Source organism: Convolutriloba macropyga, chromosome 1, assembly GCF_964194025.1.
Source record: "Convolutriloba macropyga chromosome 1, txConMacr16.3, whole genome shotgun sequence".
Lineage (NCBI taxonomy): Eukaryota > Metazoa > Xenacoelomorpha > Acoela > Convolutidae > Convolutriloba > Convolutriloba macropyga.
In genome coordinates, this window is record NC_134468.1 from 42,698,992 (window position 1) to 42,716,804 (window position 17,813).

At 36.5% G+C, this 17,813-nt stretch overlaps 3 protein-coding genes across 4 annotated transcripts in view; 1 reads left to right on the forward strand and 2 right to left on the reverse strand.

Annotated features, from left to right (window-relative positions):
* Window positions 1-17,813, reverse strand: part of LOC142339268 (NADH-ubiquinone oxidoreductase 75 kDa subunit, mitochondrial-like) — a 494,345-nt gene that overhangs the window by 367,442 nt on the left and 109,090 nt on the right. The gene's annotated exons all lie outside the window — the stretch shown is intronic.
* LOC142339247 (carbohydrate sulfotransferase 4-like) overlaps window positions 1-17,813 on the forward strand; it is a 119,066-nt gene that overhangs the window by 68,170 nt on the left and 33,083 nt on the right. The window lies entirely within an intron of this gene.
* On the reverse strand, window positions 7,793-16,945 carry LOC142344216 (uncharacterized). The gene is made up of 3 exons (XM_075395769.1): window positions 14,853-16,945; window positions 10,171-10,602; window positions 7,793-8,385 (listed from the first exon to the last, which is right to left on the reverse strand). The coding sequence occupies exons 1-3, from the start codon at window positions 16,240-16,242 to the stop codon at window positions 7,793-7,795; spliced, it is 2,415 nt and encodes an 804-aa protein (XP_075251884.1). The 5' UTR covers window positions 16,243-16,945.

The window sequence follows — 17,813 nt, forward strand, 5'->3', positions numbered from 1 at the left end:
GTCAGGAAAATCAAAACGTTAATTATATAAATTATAACGATCAAATTAATTCGGATTATGATTATTCAGACGACAATTACGTTGCGACAGTAGAGAATGTTAATTCACCGCAAGTAGCACTGAAAAATATGACGATAACGATCGGAAATACAGATTGTGATTTGCTTCTCGATTCCGGCAGCGGTTGCACTATTATCAATATGTCGCCCGCTAAAGAAATAATGTATATATAACTGTCCGCAATCACAGTGGTCAGAGAAAAAACCATTAGAATTAAAGTCTTTTTCTAATGATATTGTCAAAACTCTAGGCACTTTGAAAACGCCAGTTCAATGCAATGATTGGAAAATTCAGAAAGCAAAAATCACGGTCGTAGCTTATGGTTTCCGACCAATTCTCGGACGAGACCTTTTTGATCAATTAGGCATAATAATATCGCAGAAACCTTGCCCGAACGTAGAAACAATAACATAGATCAAACTTGTGCAATAAAATGATCGTTAGCAAAGGAATTCCCAGATTTGATATCACGAATCGGAAAATCTAAACATCACACGGTTAATTCAAAATTTCATAAAAATTATCGAGTGACTCATCAAAAAGGAAGAAAAGTGCCAATACATCTCCAACCGAAAGTGAAAATTGAACTTGAAAAATTGCTAAACGAAGGACATATAGAAAAACTAACCAATTGTTCTGATCAATTTTTTATTTCTCCAATAGTCATTACAGTAAAAAAGGATCAGTCAATCAAAATAGCACTAGATTCCAAAATTCTCAATAAAGCCATTCACAAAAACAAGTATCAAATGCCAAACATAGACTCGCTAATTCAAACGATTTCTCAAACACTGTCAACGGCGCCGCAAGAGACTGCTTATTTTACAACTCTTGATTTGCAGTACGCATATAGCCAACTAAAATTACATAGTGATACGGCCCACCATTGTAACTTTAATATCATTAGCGGAGATATGACTGGCACATATCGATTCAAAACTGGATTTTACGGTCTTACGGTTATGCACGCCGAATTTCAAAAAGCAACCGATTGCACTGTTGCAGGTCTGGATAATACTTTCTGTTTCTTGGACGATATATTGATAGTGGGCAGAGGTGGAATGGAAAAGCATCTCGATTTAGTACGCAAACGCCTAATAAAATTAGATCAAGAAAATCTCCGAATAAATCTTGCAAAATGTCACTTCGCAAAAGAAAAAATCGAATGGCTCGGACATAATATTACACAATCAGGTGAAACACCACTGTCAACTAAAACAGATGCAATCGAAAAATTATCAGCGCCTACCAATCTTTAAAATTTCCGATCGTTTATGGGTTCAGTACATCATTTGGGAAAATTCATTCCAAATTTGTCACAACTATGCTACCCACTCCGACCTCTCCTTAAGAAAAATACATAATTTCTCTTGACGGAAGAACATGAAAAACAGTTCTCATTGATTAAAGACAAATTGCGGAAACTACTGAAAATAAACATTTGAACCCGGAGTTAGAAACACGAATAAAATGCGACGCTTCACGTAAGGGTTTCAGATGTGCTTTAGAACAACGAACACCTAATGGCTGGCATACAGTAGCATTCGCGTCACGATTCTTGAATTCTGTTGAGGACAGATACAGCATAAATGAGCTCGAACTTTTGGGTGTTGTCTGGTCCGTGGAACACTTTAAATATTATTTATACGGCAAACCATTTACTGTAATAACTGATCATAGGGCTCCTCTCTCAATCGTGAGAGAGAACAGATCTAACAAATCCTACAACAGTAGATTGACACGTTGGGTAGATCGATTACTACCATTTGATTTTTCAATTGATCATCTCCTTGGCCCAAAAATGGGATTAGTGGATTATATCTCTCGCGACCCGCAACAAAAAGCTGTTAATATATCTGCATATGACGAGCAATTTATAGTAGTAAAGTTGAATGTAATTAAACGCGGTGCAAAACGCTTCTTATTAAATGCAGAAAATTACGTCGATTTCGCAGCGCGAAATCCGCTTACAAAACGAGCCTCAAATAATTCAAATTCCTCTAACAAATTATGCAGTGAATTTGCACCGCGAAATCCAGATTATTCTACAATTATGAATAATGATAACTCAATTAACGAATTAACAGCAAATAACTTTGGTTCCAATATCAAAATCGAGACAGCTAACATTCCTCACTCGCTTTTTGCCTTGAATCGTTCTACCAAACAGTCGCTACCTAAATTAAACAATTTCCAACGAATCGCAGACAAATTCAATAAAGTTAACATGATGTCGCAATCAAATTCAGACGATGAAATTTTGATGCAAGTTAAACAATCGACGCCTTCCGGAGTAAGATTCGCAGACGAAGCAGGACCGTCCTCAGCCCAAGTAGTACCCGCAACGCCAATCACCCCTACTACTGATGCAACAACAGTCACTTCGCCTTCAGTAGATGATCTCTATTTGGACTCCTTCAACTTCGCACTCTCAAAGATCTTTTCCAGTTCCCTAATGGCTAGCCTTACAACTAAGGATGCAATTCTAAAAGAGATACGGGATTGCATCCTAACCGAAAATGAGGACAGATGCAAGCAGATATCACCATATATACATTCATTCTGGCAAGATCTACATGTTAAGAATGGATGTGTCTGCATCATCGACAGGATAGCCCTTCCCCATACCTTGACGCCATCCAAGCAACTCATCCTGGTACATGGGGAATGACAGATATGGCAACTCATGCGTGGTGGCCATATATGCATAGTGACATAGCTACAAAGACCGCAAAATGCAACCCCTGTGTCAAGATTGGTAAAAATTTAAAATCTATTATACCTGCTAATAAATGGGCACCCTTAAAGTTTTGCAAAGTTCCAAATGAAGAAATTCAAATTGATTTTGGAGGACCCATCTATAATGAAAAAAATCAAGAGATTTACTTTCTTGCATGTATAGATCGATTTTCAAAATTTCCGACAGCAGAAGTATTTGATAGAGCTAATGCGGATAATATTTTGAAATTTCTCCAAGAATATGTTTTGCTACACGGAATACCCCGTACAATTAGATTGGATCAAGCTCGATGCCAAACGGGACAACAAGTTAAAACTTTTTGTAGTCAAAATAACATACAGTTAATTGAAGCACCAATACACGGTCACAGAGCAATTGGCTTAGTTGAGAGCCTAATACAAACAATCAAGAATCGATTAGCTTGTATTAAAACGGCGGCGCGAAATCAATTCAATGTGAAAGCATCAATAAATTCTATAATTTACCAGCTCCAAATATGGTAAATTATGCATACGTTGACGCGAAATCAATTCAATGTGAAAGCATCAATAAATTCAATAATTTACCAGCTCCAAATATGCCGTCAAACGACTATTAATATATCACCATTTGAGGCACATTTTGGTAGAAAGGCGAATACTCCATTAATTAATGTAACGACAAAACCGGACCCAAAAAATCTGACCTACAAAAATATTTTAAATAAATATTTAGATTTGGAGACTGTCAGATGGGAGGAACTCATTTCTGACGAAAACTGGGACAATGAGGGACGAAGCGACACAGAAATTGAGTTGAACAAAGACAGGCTAAGCAAAGAGGCGACAAAACGAAAAAACGAGGACCCGAGCAAAGAATCAAGAGTGATTCCTCACCCAGATGTCGGACAATCCGTTCCACGAACAGAAGCTTCATTAGAAGTAAAACTTGCAAAAAAGAGACCGCGCACGAAACGATCTAAGAAAAGCCTAGATGGGTTATACGACGTGTTGGCGCCCGGTTCTTCGGTGGTAAAAACGGATACATTCATCTCAGTCATTAAAGAACCAGGAAAAAGAGACGTAACCATCAGAAATTCAGACTTAGCAAAATTTGGCACAAAAGCCGAACGTCCAACCGAATTGCAAGTATACGCAAATCGACGTCCAAAGACACCAACGGGGAAAACAACCGAGGATCTGATCAGCCATCACGCGAAAGAGTTAAGGAAGAAACTAGAGGGAGGTAAACGCATGAACCACAGGAAATTAGCAGATGATGTCAGTACGGTCTCTTCAATACACTCTAATGTAACACGCGCTCTTCGGGTACGAATGCCCACTAAACCAAAGAGATCGATAATAACAGCACCGCCAAAACAACCCACAGAAACAAGAAGCGATTTCGCGGTGCCAATGGAGATTCCATCGACTTCAATTGTAACAGCGGAGCCACCCAGCAGACCTAAACGTAAAGCTGCTGCAAAAGTCTCAGCTGCATTTATTCCTGTAAAACGAAAACGATCATTACCCTCGGTTACTGAATCAGATGAGTCATCCGTACAAACTTGTCCCCCTACAACATCCAGTCTGGTGTAAGTGCGAGAAACAAAAGGAGACAGATCATCAAACAACAACAAATACGAAACAAATCGATAATCACAGCCATAAAGACGGCTGCTGCCAAATCTCAACAAAGCGAAACTGACTTTACAGTCGGCCCATGTTCACCAACACAATCGTGCCCCACACAATACTACGTTTCGCCCAATTACGAGGGACCAGAATCATCGATGACGGTCGGCGAGGACGAAAGATATTATGGAAGTGATAGCGACTAAAACATTCTAATCAAAACCATTGACATTTAACGTATGAAACATTTCTGATTCGAAACCTTATAGTATTAATTATTTAACCAGTACATATGTTATTAATTTTCTGATAAATAACTTTGTCATTTATTGTCGTCAAGGGGAAATGTGGTACAGTAGTACATGTCATTCTGGGGGCTATTGATTTGGTGCAACAAATCAAGTTTATTTTAAGTTAAATCAATTTAGTTTATTTTCAGTTATCATTATTTCATTCATCATTTAGTTCTTGTTCTGAAGATCAAATCTTAAGTTTTTCACAATTTTAAGTTTGTTTACATCCTGTGTCTGATATCTTTTGTCTGTTCATGTTGTCTCGTGATTTTAAGTTGCCGCAATTGGAAATATAGTGTTGTAAACAAATTGTTGATCAGTTTTAGTTAATCTTTAATTTGAATCATTCTGCTCAATTTCTGAATTCAATTTAGTTGTCTCTCTCTTAATCTAGATTTCGCTCCACCAAAGTCTTAATTTAGCCAAAATAAAATTTAAGCTCATTTCGCTAAACGAAATACCCATTCAAAAAGAGAACGAATTTTCGCTCCGCCAAATCTACACTTATTCTGCATCCAGAATATTAATTCAACAAGCATCAAAATTAAGTGTCGATTCGCTCCGCGAATAGACCAACAAATTGGAATAGTTAAATTGAGTAAATTGGCACCGCGAATCAACTCAACCTACAGATCGCTAATCTGTACGACAAAATTACTAAAATTTTGTGAATTAAGTTAATCGGGCAATTCGCTTGACAAAATACGTTTGTACAAGTAGGCTATGAAATCAAACATAGCAAATAGCCTGCAAGATTTGCACTGCACGTTTTCAAGTTAGATATCTGATAATTGCAATTTGCAACTCATTTGTGTATTCTGAAAAAAGGAGTTCTTGAATAACACAGTCCACACACCTTATGAAGAAGAGAGTCAACACTCTTCTTCGTATTACCTCTCCGTAGAGATTTAAAACTAAATGCCTTTTTTCGTAGCCATGCCGAACAGTTCAATTTTGGGTAGGGACCAGACTGAGCAGTCAAAAATTGGGTATGACCCAGATTGAACAAAATCGAAATGTTGTCCAGACTATGGGCCCCGTCACAACGGACACCCTGTCCGCGACCCAAGTCCGTCTGGTCAATACCTGTCTTGGGCTGCAAACTTCATCCCGAGCAGCAGGACATAGGCAGAGGATGAAAATTTTTGCTGACGATAAATTAAATGTGCTTTGGTTCCATGTTTCCTTGTCAAAAAGGCTTTCAAGTTCAAAAATCTGAGGAGAGTTGCTTCGGAGTTTTGGTTGCACCTGCAAAAAAAGTACAATTCAAACTCAAACATATTTTAATGTACTAAGCCCCATTCATATTTTTGTTGTGTGCGCTAAGATATGGTACCTACGCGCTATGAGTTACACTATGGTACCAAAAAGCTACGTACAGCATGATTTCTGTTTTTAAAGCATGATTCGTGCTTCATAAGCACAATTTGCGCTAGGGCGTGAAAAAAGGTGTGAAATTTATAAGTTTTAAGAGAAATTTCATTCTCACTTTCTCCTCTTAAACAGAAAAGATGGTTAAACCGCTTTGTTCTTGCAGCGTTTGCCAAGTCGTTACGCTACGAGATGTCGGAATTTCAAGGTGTACGTAGAATACAAAAGCAACTCAACTTGAAACCAAGATCCAGTGCACCGTATGCATACAAACGTTACTTGAAAAATAACAGTATCCAGGCCCGAAAATCAAGCGGAAGACCCCCAAACGCTCATAACGCTTTCTCTTGCTACGATGCAATTTCCAGAGGTACAGTTAGGCGAATTCTCAAAAATAATACCGTTTTTTTCAAAAAATGCTGCAAAAAAAGTCAAGCTTGAAGAAAAAAGCAAGTGTTTCTGTTTGAAATGGTTCATCAATATGCTCCAAAAGCCGTTCTCTTTCTGGCAGAATGTGGTTTTTACTGATGAAACAAGGGCACACATATCCAATGACGGAATTGTTAGAGTTTTTCGAAGAAAATGAACGAGATTTATTGGAAAAAAAAACACAAAAAATTTGAGTTCGGACAAACGATCACTTCTGTTTCGGGGGGCAATACGATCAGATGGACGGAAATTGCTTGTTAAGTGTCCAAACAAGCTAAAGGCTGTCGGCTATTTGGAAATTTTGAAATTTTTCGAAGAAAAAAAGCACTTCCTGAACGTTACTTTTCAACAAGATAATGCTTCTGAGCATAAATCGAAGATTATTGGCAATTTTTTTTCACGAAAACGAGTGGAAGTTGCTGGAATGGCCAGCATACAGTCCAGATCTAAATCTTATTGAAGATGTATGGGCAATTTTGAAGCAACGATTACGGAAATTTTTGTGAAAATTTAGAAGGATAAGTGTATGAAATTTGGAATAAAATTGACGCAGACGTCGTGAGAAATCTGTATGAAAACTATACAAACCATCTACTAGACGTTTAAAAAGCTAAAGGTGTAATGACGCGTTATTAGAGAATAAATTTGAACTCAAAATGTTATATTATTTGATGTTTGTATTGCTTTTTAAAAAATCTTTAGGTGTACGTAGCTTTTTAGTAACATAGTGTATTTTAAGCGTATGCTATATATAAGGTTGTGACTCTCAATGCGGAGGTGCAACGAAAATTTCAAAAATGCTGCAAATGAGAAAAAGTTTTTTTGTGAGGTATCAAAATGGTTGAAAGTCAATTGAGTTCTTTTCGTCATCTTCCTTTTTATGTTCTTTTTCTGTATGTTTTTAATTGATCTATTATGCATTCAGCACTTGCTGAACTTTAGGGTTTTCTGAAAATATCTTCTTCAAAGGCATATTGCACAGTTCATAAATATTGGAAATAAACTAAAACCATTAAAGGTTTATGCTCGCTTTCTTCAGTTCACGCTTGTATTCGAACATTAAACATTGCAAATCAGTACTATGAATCAAGTTCAGCATATTCTAGCGATAAGAAGGATTATAAATTATTTTTCAAATACTTTACAGAATTGGACATAACTAAAAAACAAGGCCCTTCATTCATATAAATATGCGTAATCAAGTTCGTAACTCTGATAACAATTTCCGTAATTTAAATAAAACTTGAGTTCCAATAATTTCAGTGAAACTAAGAAAATTGCACATTCTACGCTTTAAAAGACAGAAAATGTCGGATGTCGCTATATGGACTGTATCCGAAAGCCAAGTAGTCGTATCTGTAACTCCAAATGAAATCAAAGACGTCACCCAAACTCAGAGATTGAAATCTCTTCAAGTCGTATGAATTCGAATCGTGAGAGTTTTTGCTCAAATTGTAGTCAATTTTATTATGAATAGTGGTCAAATAGTTGATGATGAAATTCATATCTGCTGAGTAAGTTTCACTTCGAGCGATAAAAGTTAGGTGCAATTCACACGGTCGACATATAGAAAGCTGGTCGACAAAATGATTGTCAGATGTTAAATATGACGACAAAGTCTGGAAATATTTGCCCAATGTCATATTTGGACCATCAAGATATCCGGTTTGAAGAACTTTGTTGAAGTAGCCGGAAAGAGCCCTGGTAAAAGGTGATCGTGTGAACATGAATCGTATTGTGTAGTTGGAGAACATTCCGGGATTGTAAATGACATCCATTAAAGATCTCTTTGGCACGGCCTCGTCAAAATAAGGGTGAATATAGGGATCTGATTTGTTATGACGTAGTGTCCAGAAGATCTTCCCTCTGCTTGTCGTACCTAAATTGTGGTGCCTGAACTATTGAAACCTTAGACGTTTTGGTTCGATCGTTTTAGGTCTGATAAGCATGTCTATGATTTTGTAACAAAATTAAACCTAACAATATATGACGAAAACTAAAGCGCGAATTGGATGAGATTTTTTCTCTAAAATTTCAATTTTTTTAGTTTGTTCGAAAAATGGAATCCAATTTGCAAACTTGAAAAAAGTTTTAAACAGAAGTCAAACCGTAAAGATGACAAACTTTCTCTCTGTCTCTCTGGAACCAAAGAAAATTGATCGAACACTGTTATATCACGGTTTAAAATTAATCTCAAAATTTTTTGAAGCCTCAAATCCAGCGAAGGAAACAACTTAAAGCGGGGTCCCCAAAATCAACAGTGGTCTTTCGTAAAATAAATTTCGGCCTCAGAAGTTTCGGCAAACCCTTCAATTAAAGCACTCTTATGCTCTAAGAGCTGTACGGTGACCAAATGCCATTTTATGAGTTTATCTTGTTCATGATAACAGAAAGTCAAATCCCGGGCCGAGCAATTTGGCAAAAATTATGTAAGATCAGCGGCAACTAGCGTTGACAAATCGGAAAATTCACCGCAATTTTCTTACATAATTTTGCGTTGAATGCGTTGAATTTTAAGACAAAAATTAAACGCCTTCAACGCAAAAATATGTAAGAAAATGGCGGTGAACTTTTCGACCTGTCAACGCTAGTTGCCGCTGATCTTACATATTTAGCGTTGAAATTAGCGTAGATCTTACATAATTAGCGTTGAATTTAGCGTAGATCTTACATATTTTTGCGTTGAATTTAGCATTGATCTTACAAAAAATCAAAGCGTCCACTTGAAATATTAACCTCCAGTTGCGTATGGAACTCGAACTGCTGACCTCCTCTTTGCTTGTCGCCTCTTCTACCATTGTGCCACAGTACCTTGGTTTGCTTAAGAGCCGCAATTCTATATAGATCATATAAAGATTCCATCAAGCAAAACAATGCATTAAAAAAGACCAATGAAACCCCAATCTGAGAGCAATTAAATGAAAACGTTTCACAATTTCTAAAACTCGTTGAACAAAAATAATCTTTTTAACAAAGAAGAGATTACTAGATTCTACAGAAAATCTACAGTCACGAATACTCTTGCTTTGTCTACGTTAAGCAAAAATACAATTTTCAAAAATAATTTGAAAAGGGGAAAAGAGTTTAACGTACTAAGAGAAACCAGTATCTTCCAACAAATAAGTGTAAGTAAAAACCTACGATATGAGGTAATTGGAAACTCTTAAAAAGCGTTTTCGAACCAGAGAATTTTTTTGGAGATTACATCTCGAATTTTTGTTTCTTGACAGGCAACAGAACATTTCTTTGACTCCTTTATCGCACTTCAAGACTAAAAACAAATAGACTCAAAATTCATTATCAATACCTTAACATTCTTCTTAAAAACAATTTGTTGCGAGTCCCCAAAACTAAATTTGCCGCAAGATAAACCACCAACCACCAACTTTGAAGCCAAGATGAACTTTATTTGAATAATGCAAGACAGAGAGTCATAGAAGAAGAAAAATATTATTGTAAAACCAAAAAATATAAACATTAACAAAAATTACAATCTTTTGAATATTCTCAGCGTTACGGTGATCAAAGTCATCAAAATGATACTAAAACATTTTTAAAAGAATTAGATAATTTTGCAAAATAAATTCACACAAAAGTTCAGTTTTTTTTGTTTGTTTTTTCAGTTTCTTCAAGTCGTATGAATTCGATTGGTGAGAGTTTGTGCTCAAATTGTAGTCAATTTTATTATGAATAGTGGTCAAATAGTTGATGATGAAATTCATATCTGCTGAGTAAGTTTCACTTCGAGCGATAAAAGTTAGGTGCAATTCACACGGTCGACATATAGAAAGCTGGTCGACAAAATGATTGTCAGATGTTAAATATGACGACAAAGTCTGGAAATATTTGCCCAATGTCATATTTGGACCATCAAGATATCCGGTTTGAAGAACTTTGTTGAAGTAGCCGGAAAGAGCCCTGGTAAAAGGTGATCGTGTGAACATGAATCGTATGGTGTAGTTGGAGAACATTCCGGGATTGTAAATGACATCCATTAAAGATCTCTTTGGCACGGCCTCGTCAAAATAAGGGTGAATATAGGGATCTGATTTGTTATGACGTAGTGTCCAGAAGATCTTCCCTCTGCTTGTCGTACCTAAATTGTGGTGCCTGAACTATTGAAACCTTAGACGTTTTGGTTCGATCGTTTTAGGTATGATAAGCATGTCTATGATTTTGTAACAAAATTAAACCTAACAATATATGACGAAAACTAAAGCGCGAATTGGATGAGATTTTTCTCTAAAATTTCAATTTTTTTAGTTTGTTCGAAAAATGGAATCCAATTTGCAAACTTTCTAAAAGTTTTAAACAGAAGTCAAACCGTAAAGATGACAAACTTTCTCTCTGTCTCTCTGGAACCAAAGAAAATTGATCGAACACTGTTATATCACGGTTTAAAAGTAATCTCAAAATTTTTTGAAGCCTCAAATCCAGCGAAGGAAACAACTTAAAGCGGGGTCCCCAAAATCAACAGTGGTCTTTCGTAAAATAAATTTGGGCCTCAGAAGTTTCGGCAAACCCTTCAATTAAAGCACTCTTATGCTCTAAGAGCTGTACGGTGACCAAATGCCATTTTATGAGTTTATCTTGTTCATGATAACAGAAAGTCAAATCCCGGGCCGAGAAATTTGGCAAAAATTATGTAAGATCAGCGGCAACTAGCGTTGACAAATCGGAAAATTCACCGCAATTTTCTTACATAATTTTGCGTTGAATGCGTTGAATTTTAAGACAAAAATTAAACGCCTTCAACGCAAAAATATGTAAGAAAATGGCGGTGAACTTTTCGACCTGTCAACGCTAGTTGCCGCTGATCTTACATATTTAGCGTTGAAATTAGCGTAGATCTTACATAATTAGCGTTGAATTTAGCGTAGATCTTACATATTTTTGCGTTGAATTTAGCGTTGATCTTACAAAAAATCAAAGCGTCCACTTGAAATATTAGCCTCCAGTTGCGTATGGGACTCGAACTGCTGACCTCCTGTTTGCTTGTCGTCTCTTCTACCATTGTGCCACAGTACCTTGGTTTGCTTAAGAGCCGCAATTCTATATAGATCATATAAAGATTCCATCAAGCAAAACAATGCATTAAAAAAGACCAATGAAACCCGAATCTGAGAGCAATTAAATGAAAACGTTTCACAATTTCTAAAACTCGTTAAACAAAAATAATCTTTTTAACAAAGAAGAGATTACTAGATTCTACAGAAAATCTACAGTCACGAATACTCTTGCTTTGTCTACGTTAAGCAAAAATACAATTTTCAAAAATAATTTGAAAAGGGGAAAAGAGTTTAACGTACTAAGAGAAACCAGTATCCTCCAACACCGATATGTGTAAGTCGAAACCTACGATATGAGGTAACTGGAAACTCTTAAAAAGCGTTTTCGAACCAGAGAACTTTTTTGGAAATGACATCTCGATTTTTTGTTTCTTGACAGGCAACAGAACATTTCCTTGACTCCTTTATCGCACTTCAAGACTAAAAACAAATAGACTCAAAATTCATTATCAATACTTTAACATTCTTCTTGAAAACAATTTGTTGCGAGTCCCCAAAACTAAAATTGCCGCCAAAACTAAATAAACCACCAACCACCAACTTTGAAGCCAAGATGAACTTTATCTGAATAATGCAAGACAGAGAGTCATAGAAGAAGAAAAATATTATTGTAAAACGAAAAAATATAAACATTAACAACATTTACAATCTTTCGAATATTCTCAGCGTTACGGTGATCAAAATCATCAAAATGATACTAAAACATTTTTCAAAAAATTAGATAATTTTGCAAAATAAATTCACACAAAAGTTTTCAGTTTTTTTTTGTTTTTATTTTCTAAAGAGCATCAGTTTCGGCTGAAAAATTTTGAAATGATAATTTCACCTCTTTTAATTTATGCTTTCTCTGCAAATTCAGTCTACTCTGGAATAAAAAAAAAGCACAATAACAACGTTAAACGTCAATTCAATTATCTTTAACTATAATGTACCCTTAAAAAACGAAATTGATTAAAAAGTGTATAATCTGACCTTGCAAAAAAGAGAGAGTACTAATACATCAAAAAATTCTTTAATTCTGAAAACAGTGATCCAATTTAGTTAACAATTTCTAAGCTATCTAAAAGATTTCTGCATTACCACTCAAAATATTGGCCTTATACTAATGGTTGGAAATATTTGCATTGTACGAAAGCCACTATGTTTTAAAGCTAGGAAATTAGTTTTCGTCTAAATAATATAAAAACTACTGAGAAGTGAATTTCCTCAACTATTCCTTGCGCATTCTATATTCGGTCTATTTTTCGGCTTATAACGCTAAAAGCGCATGATAGAACGAAATAAGTTTTTGTACAGTATTTGCGCTCTATAATAATCTGATGAAATTTTTTGATGAGTAAAATTAGATCACAAAAATAAGAGGGATTAGCTAAAGAAAACTAAAAGTGAGTTCACGAAACGAATAACTTATTCGGATTGAAATGGAAGTTTATGATTGTTTGCGGACACAAGTTCAAACAAGATATTGATCGAAACATGGGGCAGCTTTGAGAAAAATTTATAATAGTTAGCATAATTTAGCCATTGCAAATTGTGAGCGCTGAAGAACAGGGAATCATCTCAGACAGTCAATTTTTTGCGAAAAACTTTTGTAAACAATAGTTTTTTTTGCTTTTTGTAATGATAAGAATGATAAGGCTTTCCTATTTTTGAAATGACATAATTTTGTCATACTTATGAGAATTTTGTTTTGATTGATTGAATTCTGCAACTGACAACATATTTTACCCTCATTAAGAGCTTGCCTTTTTGTTTTTGTGTACTCCAATATCAATCATTGTCAATTATTCAAATAAAAATATTTCGAAGTTTTCTTACGTACTGAAAACTGGACATTCTCATTTGATTTCTTGGAGTCCAATATTAAATAAGATGCTCGAACCAAATTAGTTTCAAAACATTGAGATTGATATTGGTGGAAGTCCACTTTCCACTTATTTCCACTGTCGAATATTAGATCCGGAACCAAAATTTTTTGCTAGGTTAAAAATTAGCATTTTGAATGCTGGCTATATTGTTTGCATTTTAGTTTTTCGCATAAACTTTAATACAGAGCTGATCGAAAATGTGATAGTGTGATTTGAGACCCGTATGTTCCTACTAACAATTTATTGAAAAATGGAGAATTAACATTTTTTCTTTCTGCATATCGGTTGAAATGGCAAGTAAAAAATTTTTGTAATATTAAGTTCCATACACAGAATGGGACGGGTCATCTTGTTTGACGAAGCGTCTAAAAGAATGTGACTTGAATCATTGAGAAGGGGCAACGGAATTGTTGCGTATACTCTGAAACAAACACGCGTACTCATACAAACACGCGCACGCGCACTCTCACACATACACACACACCACACACGCACACACACACAAACACACACACACACACACACATGCTCATACAAACACGCGCACGCTCACTCTCTCTCACACATACACAAACACACCACACAGACACTGACAAACACACACACACACACACACACACACACACCACCACCACCACCACCACCCATACACACACACACAAACACACACACACACACACAAACACACACATACACACACACATCACACACGCACACACACACACAAACACACACACACACACACACACATGCTCATACAAACACGCGCACGCTCACTCTCTCTCACACATACACAAACACACCACACAGACACTCACAAACACACACACACACACACACACACACACCACCACCACCACCACCACCACCCATACACACACACACAAACACACACACACACACACAAACACACACATACACACACACATCACACACGCACACACACACACACACACACACACACACATGCTCATACAAACACGCGCACGCTCACTCTCTCTCACACATACACACACACACACACCACACAGACACTCACAAACACACACACACACACATACACACACCACCACCACCACCACCCATACACACACACACAAACACTTACACACACACACAAACACACACACACACCACACACACACACACACACCACACCACGCACACACACACACACACACACACTCACACACACACCACACACACACACACACAAACACACACACACGCACACACACAAACGCACACACACACATACACACACAAACACACACAAACACACACACACACACACACAAACACACACACACAAACACACACACACACACACACACACACACACGCACGTATGTCACATACTTCATTGCAGATATATTTCTACCGTATCGCATGCAACTGGACGTGCTCACCTGTTTTGGCCATTGCACATTCTAGCATATTGTACCCCTCGTACAAATACACGGCCTTGTTGTGGTGAACATTTCTGATGCCAGTCTTTCTGCTAATTGGCGAAGCACAGAAATTCCTCAACCTCGTTATCCTCCTGTCTGCTTGCTGTTGATCTGTGTGTGCTTTGTTTTCAATGTCGAAGTCATAAACTGCCTCAAATGGAAAGAGCTCTCGAATTTTTGACGGAATTGCTTCTAACACATAATCAGGAATGCCTTGAGCTGCAACTGAAGTATATTTTGTCGACACGTCTTTATTTAATTTTTCTTGAACGAATTCAATCTGATTTTGAACGGTTGATATGTTGCTGCTATTTTGCAGTAAAGATGACTCCTGTTTATTAAGTTGTTCAGAGGTCTGCAGTGTGTCGTTCAAAGCCAAGGCTGAGCCTCCGAAAGAACTCTTTGGATCAAAATTAGTTTGTGCAGCTTTCTGTGTCTGGAGCACTTCATGTAGTGCAATCGGTTCAGATTCTGTCGGATTTAGAGAAATTGATGTTCCTCCAGTTCCAGCGTTTGGCTCTTCACTTGCAGTTTGACCTTGATCTGCAATAAGTTCGCTTCTATCTTGACGTTGAGCTCCGTTTGCGTCACCTATAGTTTGAAGCGGAACAGGTATTTCTTGACCTCTATATTGGCCTTGAGCTGGTAGCACTTCTGATTCTGTTTGACCTTGAGCTCCAATTAGCTCGCCTGTAGTTTGACCTTGAAGTATTTGCCCTTCTCGTTCATGTTGACTTTCGTCTTGTATTGCTCCGACCTCATCCTGACTTTGATCTATTGCTTTTCCTATCGAACCCTGACCTGTGAATCCAGCTTGGACCTTGGCTTCTATTGGAGCACTCACAACTTGATCATTCATGGTTACATTACCTTTTTCAACTTGGTTGGGATCTTCTTTAAATGTGATCTTTTTGTCTTCAAACTCACCGTCTTTATATGCTACTCTGGCTCCTGTAATTATTGCTTTAGTAAAATCCAGAGCTTGAGCGGGCAACATTTTGGCTTCTTCCAAGTGGTCACTTTGCAGTTGATCTGTTTCTTGCCTCGTTCCTTTTTCAATACTCACCAGTACGGCTTGCATTTGAGGTGTTGCGTCTTTTGGCAAAGTCTCAGATGCTGCAGTGATCCCTGAGTTTGCTAGATTCTTCGCCTGATTATTTGAAACTCGAGGCGAACTTTCTAGTGGAGACAAATCTTCAATTCTGCTTCTGCGACTTAAATTCGTGTTAGCTACCGGATATCTGCTCATAATCACATTCAGAGTCGACAATCCAATGAGAAAAATGGACAAAAATAGAAAAGCTTGGATAAACAGTCGTTTGAGAAATTTTGGTGAATAGAAACGCATTTCCTCCAGCTGATTTTTCACGTACAGAACGGTTGTAGTTATAATATTAAATAATGATACGAAGCGGTTGAATGGGCCGTTGACTTAGTATTCAAAATAATGAAGTAAGATTGCTAAAGTGCTTTAAGTGGCTACCAATAATTAGCGCACTACGTTCAAATCCAAAACCATTTTCACACTTGAAATGTAAAACTTAAACTTCAACGGTTTTTTTTTCAAAAAAACCGTAATCGAACGAAAACAAAAACTGGTTTTATTGACTGTAAATATTATTTATTTGACTGGAGGCAGGGTAAAACTATCAAGTTGCGAATCAATAAAATTGTGAGGCTTTATTTTTTGCATAATTAATGACTCTTGACTAAGAAAAAATGTACTTTTAAGTTTTCATTATAATTTAGAGCTAATAGTGCATATTTTGAACTAAGCTAACTAAATATAGTCACAGTTGAGTGAACAAGCATCGCATGTGTTGTAATCGAAATTCATGGCCAGCCATTAAGAGACTTTAGAAATAGTCTATTTAAATGGCAAATTGTTCATAGCTATTTGAACTTATTTCTCAAACTGAATTGAAACCGGGAATCATTGCGTGGAGTAAGGCAGCCAGTAGCATAAAATAATGTACTTCTACCGCATAATTGTTCTCACTTTTTTAATAGAATTTTATGTCAAACCCACTGTTTTTGTTCACTCGATTCTTGAACTTTTTGAGGGCATCGGAGAATAAAAAAAGTGATGGAGCTCTATCGCGTGATCGCAACATTAAAAATTTCGGAATTCCACTGTATCAAAGACCTGAAGTTGTTAACAAATTTTAAGAGATTTTGGTAAATTTCCCATTTCCAATTATTTTAATTGTTTTTGATCTTTTTGAAGTTGTTTAATTTTGCAAGTATTTAACTCGACTATTCCTTACTTTTAAAATGTGAACATACCGACGATGCCGAAGCAAAGAACGTAAGAGCTTCCGTCATTTTTAATAAATTAATCCACACATACCGGCGATTTTCTTAAGTATACAAAAAACTATCAAGTAGGGCATTATGGTAAAAGATAGAATTGAAATTGTTGTGTTTCAGGAAAATGCAGCAAAAATTTCAACGATTTTGAACCTCAGTTTTAAAAACGACGTAAACATTGAATTTTACGGCGTTTTTTTCAATTTTTACGGCGTTTTTAAAACTGAGGTTCAAAATTGTTGAAATTTTTGACTGCATTTTCCTGAAACACAACAATTTGCGCTAATACAAACGTCTTCATAATAACCATCTCATTTCAGTGATATACTCCCTTGTATTATCTCAAATCAGAATGTAGGTAGACTCCGTCCAAGCAATGAATCACGAGAACTTTCCTGTTATCCATTTGCGTTAACACATATTTGCGAGATGCGCAAAATAATATTGTTTAAAATTGCTGAACCGATTAACTAGAGTTTCATGATGCGAGTTTCAAATGAGTGCGGGAGCATTATTAATTGCGTTGAATCAAAACTAAAAGGTTTTTCGTCGCATTTCTTCTTCATTCTAACCTAAAAAACACCTCCCAGACTGAACGGCAAGTCTAAA

Coding starts and splice junctions, on each gene's coding strand:
- LOC142344216 (XM_075395769.1), bottom strand. CDS start 16,242: ATGCGTTTCTATTCACCAAAATTTCTCAAACGACTGTTTATCCAAGCT. Junction 10,603..14,852: donor ATGTGCAATGGCCAAAACAG/GTGAGCACGTCC, acceptor ACCACAATTTAG/GTACGACAAGCAGAGGGAAG. Junction 8,386..10,170: donor TAAAATTGACTACAATTTGA/GCACAAACTCTC, acceptor ACCACAATTTAG/GTACGACAAGCAGAGGGAAG.